This window comes from Phocoena phocoena, chromosome 17 (assembly GCF_963924675.1).
Source record: "Phocoena phocoena chromosome 17, mPhoPho1.1, whole genome shotgun sequence".
Taxonomy (NCBI): Eukaryota; Metazoa; Chordata; class Mammalia; order Artiodactyla; family Phocoenidae; genus Phocoena; species Phocoena phocoena.
In genome coordinates, this window is record NC_089235.1 from 47453221 (window position 1) to 47474959 (window position 21739).

Consider the following 21739-nt stretch of genomic DNA (forward strand, 5'->3'; position numbering starts at 1 on the left):
CTTTCACTGTTGTGGCCTGGGTTCAATCCCTGGTTGGAGAACTAAGATCCCACAAACCACACAGTGTGACACAAACAAACAAACAGATTTTAATTAGGGATTGGGAGAGATGTGTAATGATTTCAAAGTTGGGGCTACTCTAGGGGTAGAGAGATGACTATGCATGTCATCCAGAGCATAAATTACCCAGCAGACAAAATAATATTAAAATCATACAACATGAAAAGCCATGAAGATATTACTGTTTTCTATAGTCCACATTATTTGAAGATATACATTACTGGAACATACTGACCAAGAAACAGACACGACCAGAAATTATGGGTTACGGGTGGCACATATAGGACAGTTGTACTGAAGTTACCCCATCCTTAAAAAACATGCTGCCCAAAAAAAAAAAAAAAAAAAAATGCTGCCATCCCCAGGAAGTGTGTTGTAAAAGTGACTAAGACTAGTGACATCAGAGAATTAACTGTAGAATGACTTAGCTATAGAACAGACTGAACGGTAGGACAAGTGTCACTCTTCCTCACCCCCCAAAAAGAATTCTGATGGCAGAAGAGAGAAATAACAGGATTTTGCTGGTGTGTGAGAAGACTTAAGCACATTTGTAAAGGTCAAGAGAAGAAGAAAGTTTTTTGGATATCCTATTACTGAACACCAGTAACACAAAAACAATTCTTCGAATTTGGGGAATATGGGAAATTAGCTTCAACAAAAATTCTATCAGTAAGGCAGTAAACAAAATTTTTCTATCAGTAAGTACGAAACAAAAATGATCTTAAGTAGCAATAAATATGATTCTATAGAAATTGACACTTGGGCAGTGGAGAGTAAGCATTCAGTATAAATTCTCATTCAACATACACAACCAAGATTATCTGAAATATAAATTAAAATCTACGGAAGTACACAGTTGAGAAAAATGGGTAAGAAGCCATGTACTGATTAAGTGGATAGCTGGCAACATATCAAGAAAATAAAAGAACATACAGGGCTTCCCTGGTGGCACAGTGGTTGAGAGTCTGCCTGCCGATGCAGGGGGAAGATCCCACATGCCGCGGAGCGGCTGGGCCTGTGAGCCATGGCCGCTGAGCCTGCGCGTCCGGAGCCTGTGCTGCGCAATGGGAGAAGCCCGTGTACCGCAAAAAAACCCCAACAAAACAGGTGCTATAAAGCACAGAAGAGAAAGGGCTGTCCGGAAGCATTTTTTTTTTTTAATGTGAGCTAGAAAGAAAATCTCATCACTTCTCAAGGGGAACTGGGGTTGTCAAGTCAAGACAACCTGGAACAAAGTACTTTTATTATATTAAGACCTTGGAAACAAAGCATTGATGCTTCATATTTCAGAAATTTATAACACTGTTTTCAGAAATGTGAGATGACACACTTACCAGGGTATGTTCATAAACATAGTTATCAATAACATTTCCAAGGTTTGTTCCTTCATCCAACAGGCCAACGGAGTAGTTTGCATCGTCAATAAATCCTTTCATCTCAGCCGTATTCCACAAAGCCGAAAGTCATAAACCAGGAAAAACAAGAGACGGGCCACCAAGCCTTACGTCTGGGTCCTTAGAATATGCAACAAACTGTCAAAATAGAAGTTATTTCCAGGTCTGTATTATTTCATTAGTCAAACCTAATGTATGAGTTGTCAATGAGAGTGTGTTAATAAGAAGTACCCAATTCAGTGAAGAATCTGTGATCACTTAACACTTTCAGAAATACTAGATCACTAATATCCTTTCCTTTAGTGCCCATTTTAAAGCAAATAAATGTGAATTTATACATTAAAAAAATAAGCTTAATATGACAATTTCTTGAGAAGGTAATTGACACATATGCACAAAATATTACAAGTAAACATGGTCACCTTACATACAGAGTTGCAGAGCCAGTCTGTTTTATTCATCTTGTTTCGTGATTCCTCCATCACACACACAATTTTACTCATTTTAAGTAAAGAAAGCTAGCGGAATAAATGTCTGCAGCTAAGAAATCAAAACAGTCTGAACTTCAGTACACTGCCAGCCACATAACAGTGTGCTACCAGGTAACTGCAGATTAATGTCTTCTAAGTAAAATTCTAGAGTAGGTGATGTGTAAATATCAACAATAGGAATGAGTGAAAGTGGAGGCCAACTTTAGGGGACAATCCGTAGTTTTGATACACACTATCTAGATCCCACCACAAGCTAAAATGGACTAGTTAAATCAAGTTAACAATGTTAAGTCTCTTATGAGGTGAGCTGATTGGTGAAAATGTTACTGGACTACAAGTCAGCAGACCTAGTCCTGGCTGTGTCATTTAATAGCTGCGCAATCTGAGGTCAACTTCAGTTAACTACCTTAACTACTTCCTCAAAAGATGGTTATGAAAAACAAAATTAAAATCGCTTGTTTAAGTGTTGACTCGGAAGAGCTAAAATTAAGTCACCAACTGCCAGAAATACAAAAATGCCATCATAATTTGAAACTAGGCATAAGCTAGGAACCTATTATACATCCTAAACCATTTATTTACTAAGAACTCTGATTTTTAAAAGGGCATCAGACTAAATCCAACCCCTCCCCAATCAAATAACGTTTCCCTTTCTCCAAATTACCCACTGTCCTCTGGAGCAGCACACACAATAAGTTTATGTTCTTTGCTGAATTCACTGGTCCTTACATTACTTTAGGCAAAGATTTATTTTAATATAAAGTCCATAAACAAAACAAGTCCTCTAGACAGGATGCTACTCATTGCCTGGGACTGATTTCTGGTTGCCACATTAACTATAACAGACATAGACCAGCTCTTGGCAACCTATTTTAAAACCTGCACAGCTTTTCCTACATCCTTGATTGCCCCCTTTCCTTTCCCCTCTCCCTGCTCTATGCAAGAGTTCACCATGGGTGACGGCCCTTGTCCTAAAAATATACTCCATTTCAGTGGTTCTCAAAAGTGTCGGCTTTCACGGAGCAACTAAGCCCGTGCACCACAACTACTGAGCCTGCGCTCTAGAGCCCACGAACTACAACTACTGAAGCCCATGTGCCTAGAGCCCATGCTCCACAAGAGAAGCCACCGCAATGAGAAGCCCGCGCATCACAACAGAGTAGCTCCCCCTCACCGCACTAGAGAAAAGCCCACGTGCAGCAACAAAGAGCCAATGCAGCCCAAAATAAACTAAATAAATAAAATTTTTTAAAAAGTGTCGGCTTTTTGGTTGTACCAAAACAAACTCATCAATAAGCCAGAGCATTAGTCAAATTTCATAAAATACAAGCAGTATTTAAAAAATGACAATTTTATTTCCAAGAACTCAACTACATTCAGTTTAGCTGAGCAAATCTCTTAGATTATGATACCAGAAATGATTTAAATCTGTACCCAGAAAGTACACATTTTAGGTTTGAGGATACATGTTTATTTTAAGCAATGTAAGACCAGCTGGAACATCAATTTTAGAGGGATATTCAACTATGCACTAAAGCAACAGAACAGATAAAACCTACTCATTCAAAAAGATCAATTATTCTATTAATGATGAAAAATACTTAATCAAGATCTTTAGCCTAGTATTTCCACTCATGAGACTCTATGCAGTATTTACCTGGGAACCTTGAGTTATCAATTACTGACCATCACAGGCAACTGCTACCAAATGTAAAGTCTATCTTTTAAAGCCAGGACAAGATGAACCTCAATTTCCTACATCTAGTGTTTACAAGAAGGCTAATTTTCCTCTAACATCAGGATCCTAAACAGCTGCACAAACATCAGGCCCATTCAATCCAGTCTTACCTGCTGAATGCCCACATTCTTCAGAAATTTTTCTAGATTAAGTAAGGTTATGGTCATAGGGATAGGAAATTTTTTCCAACTATTTTTTCTTTTTCTTTTTTTTCCTAAAAATATGTATTTAATTCTCATAATATTATTCACAGAGTTCTTGGCAGATGAATTTTGAGGTTCATGTTGTCTCTCTTTCAGTCCCAAAAGCTCTGTTTTGAGTTCTCCAGGCTTTGGTGGAATTTCAGGTATTGTCAGGTCTGGCCAGTAGTACCGGTGCACCACCTCTGCGCCGGCGTACATGGCCAGGAGGCTGGCGGGGAACATTTTCAGGTAGGACGTCCAGGACACGCCCGCAGGCATGGTTGGCGGGCTCGAGCTGCACTGGCACTCGGAAGCAGGTCAGGGGACAGTTGAAGGGCGCTCTGGAGATGGAGCCGGCAGCTGCTCCAACTATTTTCAAACTATCAAACTATAAAATCTACAGGTTCAACTCTCACTGCCTGCTAAACTAGCTTAAATCTAAAAGCAGACATTTTTTATAAGTGTGCCAAGTACTTATACAATATTCTCTTAACCTTTAAAACCACTATAACAGGGACTTAGCTGGTGGCGCAGTGGTTAAGAATCCGCCGGCCCATGCAGGCGACACGGGTTCGAAGCGTGGTCCGGGAAGATCCCACACGCCGCGGAGCAACTAAGCCCACGCACCTAGAGCTCGTGCCCCGCAGCGAGAGAAGCCATCCCCACTGAGAAGCCCCCAGCTTGCCGCAACTCGCAACTCTCGAGAAAGCCTGCGCAAAGCCTGCGCGCAGCAACGAAGACCCAATGCAGCCAAAAATAAATGAATAAATATTTTAAAAACCCCACTATGACAGTATTATTCTGTTTTACAGATGAAGACACTGAGGCACAGAACTAATTAGGCTAGCTCTAGAGATGCTGATGATCAAATTAACAGGGATACCTTGGAGGTTCAGTTCCAAACCACTGTAATAAAGTGAGGATTGCATTAAAGCGAGTCACACAAACTTTTCAGTTTCCCAGTTCCTATAAAAGTTATGCTTACACTATCCTCTAGTCTATTAAGTGTGGAAAAAAAAAACCCCAAAACCCCACACACACCGAAAAAACACAGACAATGTATATACCTTAACTAAAAAATAATGCTGTTGGAAAAATGGCACCAATAGACTTGCTCAAAGCAAGGTCACCACAAACCTTTAGTCTGTGAAAAATGCAGTATTTGCCAAGCGCAATAAAACAAGGTATGCCTGTCTGTTAAAAGGAAAACTCTGTCTCCCCAGCAGTCCCGTTCCTAGAAAACACGGGATCCCTCTTTTGGAAACCAAACACAACTCTCAGTCTCTTTGATAGACTAAATGACACCCCCATAATCAATTAACCATTTCTCAGACATATAAATTCCCATAGTTCCTAAACCTCTGTATAATAAAGTTTATTCACATGTGGTACCAAAACATCCTATCATGCCTTCTCATAGCCTTTCAAACCTTTCTTTATGACTAGTTTCTACATTTCAACCTTGCTCCTTCTATATCTTTTGTCTAAAACTCTCAGGTAAACTCTAAATTTGAATTTTTTTCTTTTCCATCCATCTTATCAACAGTTTACATGCAATAATGTACACCCACGCTTTGACTAATGTATACACCATTGTAACCAGCACTACCATAAAGATAAATTTCTTCATGTCCCTTTTGTCCACCTCAGGCAACCATTTTTATCTGCTTTCTGTCACTACAGACTTTTGTGAAGTGGAATAATTTTAAACAGTAAAGGCCAAACTAAAACATCTGACAAATAAATGTACTACCAACATGAATAAAGATATGTTAAAGCATGCCCTGCTCTAAAGGAAAGATTGAGAGTACATTAGAGTGGCTCTATTACCATCACTGAAATGGAACTCTGACTTCTGAAGTAACCATAGGGTTAGTTTACCAATCCTTAGCTTACTCACAAAAGGACTGTGACAGAAAAAATAAAATAAAATTTGCTATATTGGCAGGACCTGACAAAAAGGATTTTGGGACCAACACACCTGAAACAACTAAGACAGATGTAAACGTAGTATTTTTTTACTTCCGTGATTACACCAAGCACTGCAATAATAGTTGATTAAAACCAATACTAATAACGTCTATACATAAAAGATGGTAAATGTTGAGATAAGTGAGCTCTATCTTGGTTTATCTTCTCAGATACTCCCTAGGAAGGTCTTAAGATTTCCATAATTTCCTAGCCCAGAGTAGGTGCTGAGAAAAGATGGACAAAGGACAATTCTAAGAATGGGGAGTTCTGAAACTTAAGCGTTGTGGTGATGACAGGAAAGAACTCCCTGAAGTGTGTTGAAAAAGAGGTCCATCTTTCACATCCTTAAAAGGAGCCCAAAACCTTGATATACAAGTGACCCACATGTAACTGCAAAGCTCAACTGTCAGTTAAAAACTAAAAGCTATGCCCAGGAAAAACTAATTCCTCAAAAGAATCCACAAAACACAAAGACCTTCAGGAAAGAGGGTTTCTAACACATTTTGAGCCACAAACCCTGTGCTTAAATGAAATGTTCACTTGGAAGCCCAGTATTTCCAACAATTGAAAAGGCTTAAGTTGGTGGCTAAGCATAGACTATTCTTGAGTCTTTCCTATGCCCGATCTCACTGAAAGAGTCCTAAAAGCAGTTCATAACCATACCCTCAGAAGCCTATGCTTGCAATTTTCTTAACATGTGAGCAAAAATACTTTAAAGTTTCACTGTTGCAGAAAGGTTCATGTTCTACATTTCTGCTTTACAAGGCACTAAAGTAAAGAAATATTTGAGTAAAATATTTTCAAGAGGCATTTAAAGTTACTTGGTGGTATTGTTAAACCAAAAATCTGACACACAGCATGTCCTAGGGAGTCAGAATGAAAATAACTGTGCATGTGTTGGGGGTGAGCAGAGTTTATACTGTATGCCAGATCCACCAAGTTAATCCACATCACAGGGAATTTCCAGGGATCTCTCCATTAAGAATGCAGACTCAGGGAATTCACCTGGTTGTCCACTGGTTAGGACTCTGCACTTCCACTGTAGGGGGCCCATGTTCAATCCCTGGCTGGGGAACTAAGATCCTGCAAAGTGCTCCGGCCAAAAAAAAGGAATGCAGCAGACTCAAACCCAGATGATGCCAAACTTCCCCCATGTTCCAATCTAATCCTGGTTATAATTCCCAACGGACACTGTACCATTTTTTTTTTAAAGGTGTATAAATCAGAAACAGGACTGATTTATTGGTTCCAACATGTTATAGACCACTACATACTACAGTCTAGTGTTGCTGGACATTGACTTATTTAAATTAAACTTAAAAGAGCAAATCCATTTTTAATAAAAGCTCCCAAGTTTATTTTTATCAATAGACACTAAAATGTGTTCTCTACTCACAAGAGCCTTTGAGCTATTTTCACAACCAAACACCTAAATATATGGTGAAAGAAAGCTCAGCTTATTTTACACTAATACAACTGCTGCAATCACAATACTATGTTTATAAACGAAATAATTTCCTCTTGGACATCATAGCTGGGAAGAAAAGAGCATGTTTAACATTCCTTATTTACACCTTCATATTGGTGTTTTTTTATAATACATTTTTCAGGAAGAGCTGCCAAGGAAAGAAAAGGCTCCCAAGAACCACACACTGCTCCCTGGAGTCTTTCATGAGGTCGTGAGTCCTCAAGTCATCGACAGGGTAGCTCCAAGAGGAGTGATTGCAGCAGCTGGGCACTTGCCTTGTTACACACCTGCTACAAAGGCTTCTACAGTTGATTGTACTTCAGAAGAAACTGATACATCTCTCAAATAATCACAAGATAATTCTGGCAGCAACAGCCCACTTGACACCAAGCTGGATGAATATGAGTCTTGGATTTCTGAAGTGAAGACCTCCCTGGAAGTAGAACAGGGAGAGCTGAAGGTTTGAGAGTACTGTTTCAGAGACATCTAAGCAGGAAACCCAACCTTAACACATGACCAGTTTTCTAAAAGGACTTTTACTCATTAAAAATGAGAACTTAAGATATTTTGAAATTCACACTACTACTATTATTCTGAAGAAGCCTAAGGGTATTTCTACCTTTATTATTATTTTTTTTTTACATCTTTATTGGAGTATAATTGCTTTACAATGGTGTGTTAGTTCCTGCTTTATAACAAAGTGAATCAGTTATACATATACATGTGTTCCCGCATCTCTTCCCTCTTGCATCTCCCTCCCTATCCCACCCCTCCAGGCGATCACAAACGAGCTGATCTCCCTGTGCTATGCGGCTGCTTCCCACTAGCTATCTACCTTACGTTTGGTAGTGTATATATGTCCATGCCTCTCTCTCGCTTTGTCACAGCTTACCCTTCCCCCTCCCCATATCCTCAAGTCCATTCCCTAGTAGGTCTGTGTCTTTGTTCCTGTCTTACCCCTAGGTTCCTCGTGACATTTTTTTCTTAAATTCCATATATATGTGTTAGCATATGGTATTTGTCTTTCTCTTTCTGACTTACTTCACTCTGTATGACAGACTCTAGGTCTATCCACCTCATTACAAATAGCTCAATTTCGTTCCTTTTTATGGCTGAGAAACATTCCATTGTATATATACGCCACATCTTCTTTATCCATTCATCTGATGATGGACACTTAGGTTGTTTCCATCTCTGGGCTATTGTAAATAGAGCTGCAATGAACACTTTGGTACATGACTCTCCCTGAATTATGGCTTTCCCAGGGTACATGCCCAGCAGTGGGACTGCTGGGCCACATGGTAGTTCCACCTGTAGTTTTCTAATCTACTTTTATTATTACTTTTACATAGGCATTTGATGACTTAGCACTCAGCTCACAGCTTTAAAAATAGACACAATGGGAAAAAAAAAATAGACAGACACAATGCTGTCAAAGTCACCTCTGCATTCTACATCCCACAGAAAAATGTTACTTACCACAGAGAATACCTTTGGAAATAATCGGCCAGAAGGGATGACACTGGTACTACAAACATGAGGTCTGGAGCAGGCCTCCAGGAAGGCAGTTCCAGGAAGCTACATATCAGAACTAGTAGGTAGAAGTTCCAATAAATTGTGTGATCATAAGACCATATGAACTTTTGCCATGTTGGACCAAAAGTGATGGATAACAACAACAGCCTACACTGAGTACTTAGGATCATCAGGACAGGGGTTGCTTTAATTGACAGCAAGAGGAAAGCCAATAATGGCAATAAACACCCTTAAGTTTATTTTTCAGCTGATAAGGTTGAAAAAAACTAACTCTAGAGGAAGAACACTAAAGGTGACTGCTGACAAATTATTTTAAAAAAAAACAGACAAGAACAAGGATGAATAGGAAATACATAAAGGTGGGGGGAATTCTAAAGGAAATGAGCCCAACAGGCTAAGTTTGAAATGCTTGGGTAAAGGCTGCCCAATGAAATGCCTCACATTAAACTCTAAAATACATCTAAATGAGAAAATGGAAATACAGGATTTTCATAGCAATATACTTTTGCAAGTGAAATTGACAAGATCAGGCTCTCTTAAAAAATGTGTCTTGGGCTTCCCTGGTGGTGCAGTGGTTGAGAGTCCGCCTGCCGATGCGGGGGACACGGGTTCGTGCCCCGGTCCGGGAAGATCCCACATGCCGCGGAGCAGCTGGGCCCGTGAGCCATGGCCGCTGAGCCTGCACGTCCAGAGGCTGTGCTCCGCAACGGGAGGGGCCACGGCAGCGAGAGGCCCACGTACCGCAAAAAAAAAAAAAAAAAAAAAAAAAAAAAAAAAAATGTGTCTTGACTATCTGATGTGAAGACTAAATTTCTTCTGGAGCAAGTATGTACCTGTACATAAGTGAAATATATAAATCCCTATGGTGATTAAAATGTAATAACATTACAGATAACTATTATAATGCAACATGAATAGCAGCAAATACATAACCATATTATTTCAAGCTTTCTAGTTTTCCTGGTGCAGCACAGGAAATAACCTTTTAAATAAATGCACTTAACTACTATTTTGATTACCCTACGGCAGATCTCATTGCCACCTCACCAAGAGGAAAATTTATTTTTATTATATAAAGCATGTGTCCATTACAATGACTGCAGTAAACACCAGGTTAAGGAAGACTGAATACCTCAGAAGCCCCTAAACATCTTTACAGGTAGCAGTGGTTGCATCTCCTCTAGAATAAGCATGTTCAGACTTTTCCAATCATCATTCCCGTGTTATTTAATCTTTTTATTCCTCTATCTGCCCTCTAAAACATCGGCTTTACTGGTTTTGAACCATGAATGGAGTCACTGTTGTTTTCCTACTATGACGTCTTTTGCTCAACTTTATAATTTCAATTCCTTCACACAGATAGATGGGACTGGAGTCCCATCTATTAATTTTCATTGCTGTGTACTATTCTTTGTAGATGTACAACATTTATTTATCCAAAGAGGACCTATAGGTTGTCCCATTTTTTTGCTATACTGTTTATAAACACCATAATATAATTTCTTGCTGTTATTTATGTACCCAAGGGGAACACTGCTCAAGTTGTGGTCTGCAAACTAGCTGATCCACAAATGAAGAACCAAGCAGTGTGCTACAGTCTAGGGCCACATACCTGGGAGTGAAACTGCTACGTTATTAGTGAAAAATTGTTTTTAAGGGCTTCCCTGGTGGTGCAGTGGTTGGGAGTCCGCCGGCCGATGCAGGGGACATGGGTTCGTGCCCCGGTCCGGGAGGATCCCACGTGCTGTGGAGCGGCTGGGCCCATGGGCCATGGCCGCTGAGCCTGCGCGTCCAGAGCCTGTGCTCCGCAACGGTAGAGGCCACAACAGTGAGAGGCCTGCGTACCGCAAAAAAAAAAAAAATTGTTTTTAAGCCTTTTGCTCATTTCCCTACATGTTTTTTGCTTTTTCTTATTGACCTATAAGAGCTCTTCATGAATTCGGGATAGCAAATCTCTCTCATTTTGAGTTTTATTTATTTTGCTATAGTATCCATGTTCAACATACTAGGATATCCCATCCTACTCTTGGTCATGCCAAATATAACATGCCAACCATGCTGAACCTAGATGATGAACTAAGGAGAGACTATACTTATTTAGGAGCTCTTTATAAACTGGGCACCACAGTATCTTTGCAGTAAAAAACAAAAAATAGGGAATTCCCGGGCGGTCCAGTGGTTAGGACTCCATGCCTCCACTGCAGGGGGCCAGGGTTCGTTCCTGGTTGGGGAACAAAGATCCCACAAGCCACCCCCCGCCAAAAGAAAGAAATAGATCAAAAATAATCTGAAGTCATATATTCAACGTAAACCTAATATTAAGTTCAGTCTGTATGAGCACATGAAGTATAGCAGGGAGCTGGATCTTAAGAACATGCTGGGCAACTAAAGAATTCAACTAGAATATAAAAATGAAAAGCCCCTACAGTCAAGAACAGTTTATTAGACAAACCTAAGGAGAAAGAAGAGAATGTGTAATTCTTATGATTCTTATTAATAGATATTTTAAGATTAATATGGCTAATACCACTCACATTCACAGTAACAATCATCCTAGAGTGATGCTGTCCAACAGAACTTTCTATGATGATTGAAACATTCTTTGTCAATGTCCAAAACAATAGCCATTAGCCACATATAATTCCCAAGCATTCAAAATGTGCCCAAGCAACTGAACAGCTGAATTTTTAATGTTATTTGATTGGAATTCTTTAAATTTATATAGCTACCTGGCTAGTGGCTACTGTACTGAACAGAGCAGTTCTAGAGAATGCTGTCTTCATAAAAAATTTTAAACTTCTAAGGATCAAGTCCACACACATCACAGATAAAAAAACAAGAAAACCATCGTACCCCCAAATAATTTTGCTCAAGGTAACAAAGATCAATTCACACGTTTACAAAACTAGACAGTAAAGGAAAGAAAGGTCAAAACTCCACACCAAGTAAATCCTAGAGAAATGAAATGTGTGCTTACATAAGATAATGAAGAAAGGTGGCAAAGTTTAGAGCAGAGCATCCCAAAAGGGTTTTATCATCTTGACTCCTGCTGCAACTCACTCAGTTACGGGCATTTAAGACCTCATGGTGGCTGGGTATGGTTTGGGCAGGCTGAACTTCATCAGCCTAATCCTTGCAACTCAGTACGCTGCACAAATATTTTCTACTTATGCCATCATGTTCTTCACATTATTCCCTAGATTAGAAAAAAGGATGGCCAAATCTTTGTTTCGGTTAGGTTGTGACAAACTGCTTCAGTGTGCATGGATGGCCCTGGAATGGAGGTGAAGGACAAAAGCATCTGTGTCTTCTAGGCCTTACCAACACGACAGCATTGCACTTGCAACGGCCTCCTTAGGCCGGTCTGAATAATAGCCAGCCTAAACCTGCAGCCTACCACTTACCTAGATTTTATAGCTTATGACGTACAGTTTACACAATATCTTATTTACTCCTAATCAGAAGAATTAAGTGTCTCTAAATGCTTTTTTGAGGGCAGAGAAGAAAAACCCCAAACTCAAAAACTCTGAATTTAAGACCAAAGGGAGTGTAATGGAATACACAGATTGGTAGTGACTATTAACTTTCTCAGCTCACTATCTTCTGTAATAAATGCAAGAACAATTTTATTCCCTTTAAAAATGGTCTACACTGCTTTCTAATCTATTTGGCCCCCCAGAAGAGCCTAAATTTGCCTGAAGAAAGAATACCATGTCCCCCAAACCGTTTTATCCATTAACATCCTATTATTCCCATTGGACTTCTATAGAATGCTTTTTTGCTACTTTACACAAGCAATGAGGCACCACTAAATACTACTTTTTGCATGCCAAGGGGATACACATACTTTAAAAACTGGTCCCTAAATCTGTGTATTTTCAATGATAGTTTTATTTGTCTTCGTGGTCAAAGAGCACCAAAAACCATTAATAAAAGTTCTGTGAATTTGCTTACATCACACAATCTTTAAATTACCAAATATTGGTAATTTAAATATTTAAAATTTTAGACAAAATTTGTCCATTTAGACAAATCAATTAATTGAATCCCTTTTCTATTCTTAGAAACAAAACATTAAAAGTTATATGTTAATAATTAACTCAACCTGACATCATCACTAGATCTGCTAATAAAAGCAGCTGGTTACAAGAGAATTTAGTTTCCTGAAACAGCCTTTAAAATTTTTCCATTAGGCTGATCTATTAATTATAATTGGAGCTCTAGCTAAAATAACTTGAAAATATAGCCCACTGAAAATACTACTGCAGCACAGAGCCTAAGAAATTTAAAACGTACACAAAAACTTTTCCACAATTAGAGCCCTTCAGTAATCTGAGATATTATTAAGCTTAAGCATTTGTGACGATATCTTTACAGTGCTCACACATTACACCGCACACATATCCAAAGAAAAAATTTTACTATGCAAGCAGCTTATAGTTTCAATATACTTAATGAAATGAACTACCTAAAAATTCAGATGGTTACCTGGATTTGAAAACCTAACTCTGAAGCCAAATCCTAGAGCTTAGACCACCTGCACAGAAATCCTACTGGAGTGCTGGAAGCATAACATGGGTCATGGAATTATACATTTTGCAGTGCTATGTGCTAAGTGTTTTCCATGAAGGCCAGTGTGTTAAATCCTTTAACTTCTAATTTTCCAAACAGTATTGTTGCTCCACAGGAAATACCAGGATTTCAATGTCTAGTATTGCAAACAGATATTGATATCTAAGGACATTTCTGGAATGTACAATTTCTCTTGCCACCTTTACTAATTCTAGTCAAGAAACCTTTGGGTCAAGATATCTTTTTGGATTCAAAATTTCTCAGATTTTAGAATGGCAATTTAGTACATATAAGTTTAATATATTATTTAACGCTCTCCAGGAGGCAGCAGAATTAGGAATATTAGCACTAAACGGGATAAGTCAAAATAAAAGTAGCCTCAAATTAGCTCAGATTCAGGTCAACTTTTTGTTCCCAAATCAGGTTAGGTCACATCAAGGAAGCTATATAATTTTTTTTTAACTTTTAGATTTTGGAATTACATGAATAAGGGATTGTGGCTGTAGCTTTATAGCAAAGCACCAAGAACTAAAGTTTCACTTAACATAATATACACTGTACCTGGGCATAATAAATAAGTCAGTCACTTTGGCTGCCAGAACCTTCAGAATGAAGTGTTAGCATTTTCTATCTGTGCCTATATACACTACGCCTCCACAATCAAAAAAAGACACGGAAATTATAGACTTTTTGAGTTCTACAATATTAATTACCTTAAAGACTTTTCCCTGAGTTGGCAGAATCATTTATAAATGTATGAGCTAATATGTTTCTCAAGTCTAAGAGGAAACACCAGTAGAAATATAAAATATAATGCAAAGTTAGGTTTCCATTAAAGAGACTTGGGGCTTCCCTGGTGGCGCAGTGGTTGAGAGGCCGCCTGCCGATGCAGGGGACGCGGGTTCACGCCCCAGTCTGGGAAGATCCCACATGCTGCGGAGCGCCTGGGCCCGTGAGCCATGGCCGCTGAGCCTGCACATCCGGAGCCTGTGCTCCGCAACGGGAGAGGCCACAACAGTGAGAGGCCCGCGTACCGCAAAAAAAAAAAAAAAAAAAAAAAAAAAAAGAGACTTGAAATAAAAATCTTATCCTTTAATATGGTCGCGCTTAAAACATGAACCTTGTTATGAAACTTCCAACTTAGAATCTATTCCCCTCTCAACTATGGAGTCAACTACACCCCACTCAGAAAAGTTTTATATCTCTAAGCCAACTTGGGAGAAAACATCAGATATGCTGGAAGGAGAATAGATGACTAACAAAAATTAAAGAGATAACTGGCTTGGCAGTGAACTGGTGGCAACTGTACTTCTCTTTAATATGCATACAAGCCACTTGGTTAAAATGCAGATTTCTGATTCAGGTTTGGGTGGAGCTGAGAGTCTGCAGTTCTATTCTAGGTTATGCTAATGCTACTGTTCCAAAGACCACACACACTGCATTAACAAAGGGCGATTAAAACCCTCAAAAAAAGATAAATCATTGTATCAATTTACAGTTAAAGGAACTGTTCTAGTTCAACTTTATTTTACAGCTGTGATTTAAAAAACAAGCAATATGCTCAAATTCACACAGCTAGGAGAAAGCCAGTATGGGAGTACAGGAAACCCTCCAGCCTGGGTTCCAAGTCAGCAGAACTTTCAAGAATTCATATTATTTAAACTGTTTCCCCCCTTTCTCTTTAGACTTAAAAAAAGAAGTCTAAAATTGTAATTTGAGGTTAACAGTAAATGTGTTGAAAAGGTCTGCTTTAACATACACCCTCCAATTAGATCTCTTTCCTGAAATTTTCTAATGTTACTCCCTCCAAGTCTCTAGCCCACTTAAAGACATCCAAACCTCAACACCAAAACCCAAATTTCAATTGCAAGAAATCTACCAATAATAAAAAATTTTAAATGAACCACACAAATCTAGCAGCACAAGTTCGAACAACAGTTTACTGTGGAACTGCATTGGGCACAGAGGTTTAAATTCAAAGTTAAATCCATACACAGATAATCAAGTATAGTCAAAAACTATCCCTGAAAATATCTTGGGAAGGTAGCCGGTTGAGAGATAAACATGTATCATCTCTCAGTAATACCTCTAAAAACAACCAGTTTTTCTACCAGGTGAGTATTATACAAAGTCATTTTGTGAAAAAGAACATAAACTCTTAGAAATTACATTGTGTTTGGCAAGATGCTCATAACTAGAAAAATAAGAACTAAGATTCACCTCTTATATCTCATGCTCTGTGGTAGAGGTTTGAGTGGAATGGAGAGCAGAATTTTTTGCCTGAATACTTGAATTCAAGTATTGAATACTTGAATACTCCAAATACTTGAATCTAACAAGTTAAATGATTGAATGGTGTGCTAAACTACTACCCACACCTCATTAAAACACAAACAAAAAACCACCTCTCCAACTTATATTAAAATCTGGAATAGTAAGATTTCCTAAAACTTACCCTGCAGTATGTACTTAGATATAGTAAATAAGGATCCAGCCACTAGTAAACAATGCATACAACTGAATCAACTTTAAGGGAAGTGGGGGAGTTCCCTGGTGGCCTAGTGGTTATGATTTCAGGCTCTCTCACTGCCATGGCCTGGGTTCAAGCCCTGGTGGGGGAGCTGAGATCCCTCAAGCCACCCAGTTGGGCCAAAAAAAAAGGTGGGGGGCGGGGTGGGGTGTTAAGTGGTAAATACAATTTCAAGTTTTGAAAAAGACTGAGCAACAAGAACTCTCCTTTACTTCTACTTTACAAGACCCTCCCTCACACTCTGCAGATGTGAAAATACTTACATGGACAAGTTAGGAGATGGAACCCCCCTATCATCAGCTAGGTTCCCAAGGTGGCTCAGCGTTGAAGTCGAACTGCTCTCTATACAGCACTTCTCCTAGGCCCTCTGGGTAGTTGTATACTTGGTCAGAAAGTTCGCCCTAAAGAAGAAAATAAAAATATATAAGTCCAGTGGTAAAAAATGTTAGGTGGCGCTTCAAGAAGGTTAAACTGATGTAAAGATTAAGTGCGGGAAGAAGTTTTAGTTTGAAGTGTTTCATTAAAGCACATTACACAAAATGATGTTTTCAAAGGGTTTATCACAGTACCAAGTACTTTTTTATGTAGTAAGCATTTCCAAGCTGCTAGAGTACAGAACTGACAGAATTTGAGGTCATGGTCATCTTATCAAGTTACTCTATCTACCTACTCAATTTCCAGCCTTCACCGAATTTCATTTTTGCTTTTATTTGTCCTCCAAAACCCAAACTTCTAAGTGGCCTCAAATTTTAAGATGTCCAAGTGCCCTCACTAACCTGGTCTGTGTGCAAGATTTTATATGTATATCTAATAGTGTGAAACTACCCACAAGCCTTTTTCTACTCTCCAAATTTTAAGTTCTTCTTTGCTTAAGTATAAAATCCTACTACATATCCAAAAGAAAAACATTTTGTGACTTAGCTAATACACTAAGTACACATGTGAAATAACTTTTGAGACTTGCCTTACGTATCCGACAAGTAACCTCTTAAGGTTTACCTCCTCCTCATTCCCAACCTAAGTCACTCAACTATCACTAAGAACAACATATGAATGTGAACGTGCTTGGCACGCTACAAAATGCTAAATAAGTTTTAGAAATGGTTTTTACCTATTATGATTTGACAGGATAGACTTATCACCTCTAACCTAAACAGCTACATCTATACTTCTATTCGTAACTCAGTGATTGCTACTTTAAAGTAATACAACCTGACAGTATCTGCTAGAAGATAGGTTAAGAAGGGAACCAGAAAAATAATGAAATTTAGGAATTAGAAGAATCTGAGATTTCAGAAGCACTCTAGACACATCTTAAGCATAGAGGCACCCTTAGGGGAGGTAAAATGTTCTTTCAATCTACTAGGGGTATCCTGCTCACATGCTCAATGACACTTATGGACAATGAGGCAAAAATCCATACTAATATGCAACAGTGACTATATCATCACGTTAGATTCCAACTAAGTACTCCAAAACAAATGTTCCAATTCTTCCCAAACCAAGGTAATTTTAAAAGTAAATTAAAAGCCGACTCACGCTAGAGACAGAGACAGAGTTTACTCTTAACTGTTCTAAGGAATAGGATAATTATCCTGGCTGAGACATTTTCATCCATTCCCCCCCCCCACCCCGACCCGCTACAGATCAATAGCTATTTTGCTGCTTAATGCAACCCAGGAGCAGTACTGTGAAATGTTGAGAACATTACACTTCAGACATTCAAGAATGTTCTTCAGCAGGATCTCAAAATATTTCCACCTAATGAAAAAGATACTAGTAGGAAATGAAGACTCTAAACTTTGAAAGGTACCCTTTAATATAAATAAAAGGGGTACAGGGCCATTTACATACAGGATGAACTGAATGTTCATCCGTACAGTCAAGATAAACCATAAGAGGAGGTTAAATAAAAATATGGAAGGTTTCCCTGGTGGCTCAGTGGTTGGGAGTCTGCCTACCAGCGCAGGGGATGTGAGTTTGGCCCGGGAAGATCCCACCTGCCGCAGAGCAACTAGGCCCGTGCACCGTAACTACTGAGCCTGCGCTCTAGAGCCCGCGAGCCACAACTACTGAGCCCGCCTGCCACAACTACTGAAGCCTGCACGCCTAGAGTCCGTGCTCCACAAGAAGAGAAGCCACCGCACTGAGAAGCCCGTGCGCAGCGACGACGACCCAACACAGCCAAAAATAAATAAATAAATTTATAAAAAAATAAAGATATGGGGCTTCCCTGGTGGCGCAGTGGTTGAGAGTCCGCCTGCCGATGCAGGGGACGAAGGTTCGTGCCCCGGTCCGGGAAGATCCCACATGCCGCGGAGCGGCTGGGCCCGTGAGCCATGGCCGCTGAGCCTGCGCGTCCGGAGCCTGTGCTCCACCACGGGAGAGGCCACAACAGTGAGAGGCCCGCGTACCACAAAAAATAAATAAATAAAAATAAAAGTGTTCAGGACTCTGGCCCTATAGCATCTACCTTTAAAAAAAATAAAAAAATAAAAAAATAAAGATATGGAAAAATAGAAGGTATAGGGAAAGGTAAATTTTTCACATTTAGAATGGTGTTTCTATCAGTTGGATCGTGTACAACACTGCAATCAAATTCCTTAACTGTTTGAAGAGAATGTCCGTTGCTACACTATCTTGGCAGACAGCACAGGGAAAACTAGAGTTAACCGAGTCAGCAGCTGGCCAATAAATCACCAAAAACCTCCCATCACTTTGACAGTAACTACCCAGAAACTTAGTATCCCCCGAACTATCAGTATTTCTCTGAACAACTTACATTGCCTTTACCAATGACTTTTCAAGTTGTTCTGGGTATTCTTTCCAAAAACCCCAAGCCCTAGTCCAATCATGAGAAAAATATCAAACAAACCCAAATTGGGGACACTTTACTGGGTTATCTGGCCAGTACTTCTCTAGACTGTCAAAGACATGAGAAACTGTCACAAATCAGAGATGACTGGGGAAGACATGACAACTAAATGTAGTGTGGTATCTTGGATTGGCCCCTAGACAGAAAGCACATTAAAAACTGGTGAAATCCAAAGAAAGTCTGGAGTTTAAGTGGCAGTAATGTATCAAAGTCAGTTTCTTAATTTTGACAAATGTACTATGGATACCTCTTATAATAAGGTAAACTAGGTGAGAAGTACAAAGTTACTCCATGTTATCTTTGTAACTTTTCCATAAATCTAAAATTATTCCAAAATAAAGTTGTTTAAAAAAAAATCAGGCAAGGTATTCATATAATGGACTACTACTCGGCAGTTAAAAGTAACAATTTACTGATGAATGGATGAATATCAAAAACATTCTGAGTTAAAGAAGCCTTTCACAAAATACAATGCATACATTATATATGCCTATGGAAGTTCTAGAATAGGTTTACATAATAACTAATCTATATGGTTAGTAAAAAGTCAGAACAGTGGTTGCCTCTGTGGGTAGTGAGGGATGGAGTTTGAAGGGGCAAAAGAGAATTTTCTGGGTTTGATGGCAATGTTCTCACCTTTGTTAAAGGTTTGGATTACACAGCTGTATTTCTGTCAAAACTCCTCAAATGATATACTTAAGATTTGTGCATTCTGCTGTTTTGTGAATTTTACCCTATTAAACTCTACTTAATGATATGTGCATACTGAAGTTGGAGGGGTGGTGAAGTGTTCTGGTGTCTCCAACTTACTTTGAAATACAAAGAAAAATAAGACTGATGAATGCACAGTGGAATGGCAAATAAAGGAAAATGTTAAGTGTTTACTTGAACGTAGGTGAGGGTACAATTCTTTCATTCCCTCTGTATGTTTGACAATTTATAAGTTAAACCTGGGTGGCAGGAGGGACGGCACTGATTATTACTTGATTCCAGCACCTACCATATCACCTATAATCATCAGGAGCCTATCTTTCCTTCTAACTCTTCTGGGCTTATTTGCCTTCATAACCAGCATCTGTACTCTCCTATGGTTGCAAAAGAAATCAAAGGATTGTTAGAGCCTTGCCCTATAATCATTAGCTGTATTTCTGCCAGGCTCGTCCACATCAACCTTTCCTTGATCACACATCCTGAAGTGTTCTCCGGTTCCCATCCAAGCAGGGGGTTCAACGGTGGAAACCAGACGGGACACAAAACATCTTAATGTATCCACGAGGCAACCACAAAAGCCAGTTAAATCTGCTGAAACATCATGGGGCCGTAAACTGTTCCCGACCGTTTCAGGTCGCCGAACCAGCAGCTTAGCCTAAGAAACACACGTTCAGGATATACACTGGGGAAGGGTTAAAATAGCATCATTAACTGCCAAAACAGTGCTTGATAAGCCACCCAAGCCTACCGCTCTCCCTCTCTCTGCCCTGGAATCGTGGCGCGGCCGGGAAAACGAAGCCATGGTGACTAATCCTCGGGCTCCAGGAGGTGGCTGGGGTGAGTGAAGGCGACTCGGCCCAATCAGGAGCGCCGCAGGGGGCGGAGCAGCAGCCCCGAGGCTTCCAGAAGAGGCCAAAGGCCTCTCGCTCGCTACCTGACACCGGGGCTTCCCCGCCGCCTGGCCCCTTGCGGCGTCAACTTTCCTCCAGCAGAGGGGGGCCGCACTCCCCGCACCCTCGAGCACCCGTCCTCCTCCGGCAGCTGTCACAGGAGGCCGGCGCCGGGCCCGCCCCGCTCCATTCATAACCTAAGGCCGCGGCGGTTGCAACCGGTCGCGCTCCCGCCAGGCTCCCGGAGGCTAAGGCGCGGCGCCGCTCAGGGTCGGGCGGCGGGACCAAGGCCCCTCAGGACTGCAACCAGTCCCCCTCCCCGGAAACAGCAATGCACCACGGGAGCGGGGTGGGGGCCGCACGCCGCCCGGAGGCGCCGCCGACCCCCGGCGGCGAGACCCCCGCGCGCGCCCCCACACACACGCCCCCTCGCCCCAACAGCAGCTGCTCGGGCTCGGCCCGGCGGCCAGCGGCCTCCCGCCGCCCCAGTCCGCCGCGCCGCCGCCACCGCGGAAAGCACCGGCAGCCGCCACACACGCCGCCATCCGCCATGTTCGAGGCGGCCGGCCGCGGGGCGCTGCGGGGACGCCGGCCGGGCGGCGGGGCCCAGCCGGAGGCACCCGGCAGCACCCCAAGGCCGCCCCGCGCCCCGGCCCCGGCCGCGCCCCTCGGGTCGGTACTCACGTGAGATAACGGCCCAAAGAGTCGGGTAAAGCGTCTTCTCTTTTTAGGCGGAATTTTTAAAGAGGGATGTGGTTACCTTGAGCAGAAATACCCAAGGCGGCCTGGGCCATAGGCTGCGGGGACGACGTGGGGGGAAAAGCGCGGCACCGACACCAGCTGTGCAGCAGTGGCGGCGGCGGCCGAAGGAGAGAAACAGAACAACAGCGCGGGCAGAAGAAGAAAGGCGAGGGCTGGGTGCGGAGAGGATTCAGCCTCGTCACACCGCAGAGCAGAGAGCGAGAAAGGATGAGAAGAGCAGAGAAGGCGAAGAAACGAAACACTCCAACCGAGCGAAGAGCCAGCGAGTGTGAGAAGGCGGCGCCAGAAACGCCATTATTTATATAAAGGGGGCGGGGTCTAGTGACGTCGCAGCGGCAGGGTCGCCGCGGGAGCCGGGCGGAGCGGGGCTGCAGCCCGGAGAGAAGGGAGGGGGCGGAAGAGAAAGGGGTACGGCGCGGAGGGAGAGAAAGGGGGTGGGGCCGGGCGACCCCGCGATGCAGGTGCCGGTCGTCTGGTAGCTTCCCGCCCTCGGCAGCTTCCCCGCCCGTGGAAGACCGTCGCGCGGACGTGGGCGGGCGGGGGATAAGGGAGTGGCTCC

General features: G+C 41.4%; 1 protein-coding gene across 3 annotated transcripts in view; it reads right to left on the bottom strand.

Moving 5' to 3' along the window:
- Positions 1-21460, bottom strand: part of AZIN1 (antizyme inhibitor 1) — a 33066-nt gene extending 11606 nt beyond the window's left edge. Inside the window, exons 1-4 of one of the 3 annotated variants that reach the window (XM_065895114.1) lie at positions 21103-21456; positions 16206-16343; positions 7592-7737; positions 1395-1592 (exon numbers count right to left, since the gene is read on the bottom strand). In XM_065895114.1, the coding sequence (XP_065751186.1) occupies positions 1395-1496 (102 nt within the window). In that variant the 5' untranslated portion in view covers positions 1497-1592; positions 7592-7737; positions 16206-16343; positions 21103-21456. Of the gene's footprint in view, positions 1-1394; positions 1593-7591; positions 7738-16205; positions 16344-21102 lie in introns of all 3 variants that reach the window. The other 2 variants (XM_065895113.1, XM_065895115.1) reach the window with 2 other exon arrangements.
- Positions 21461-21739: the final 279 nt, after the last annotated feature.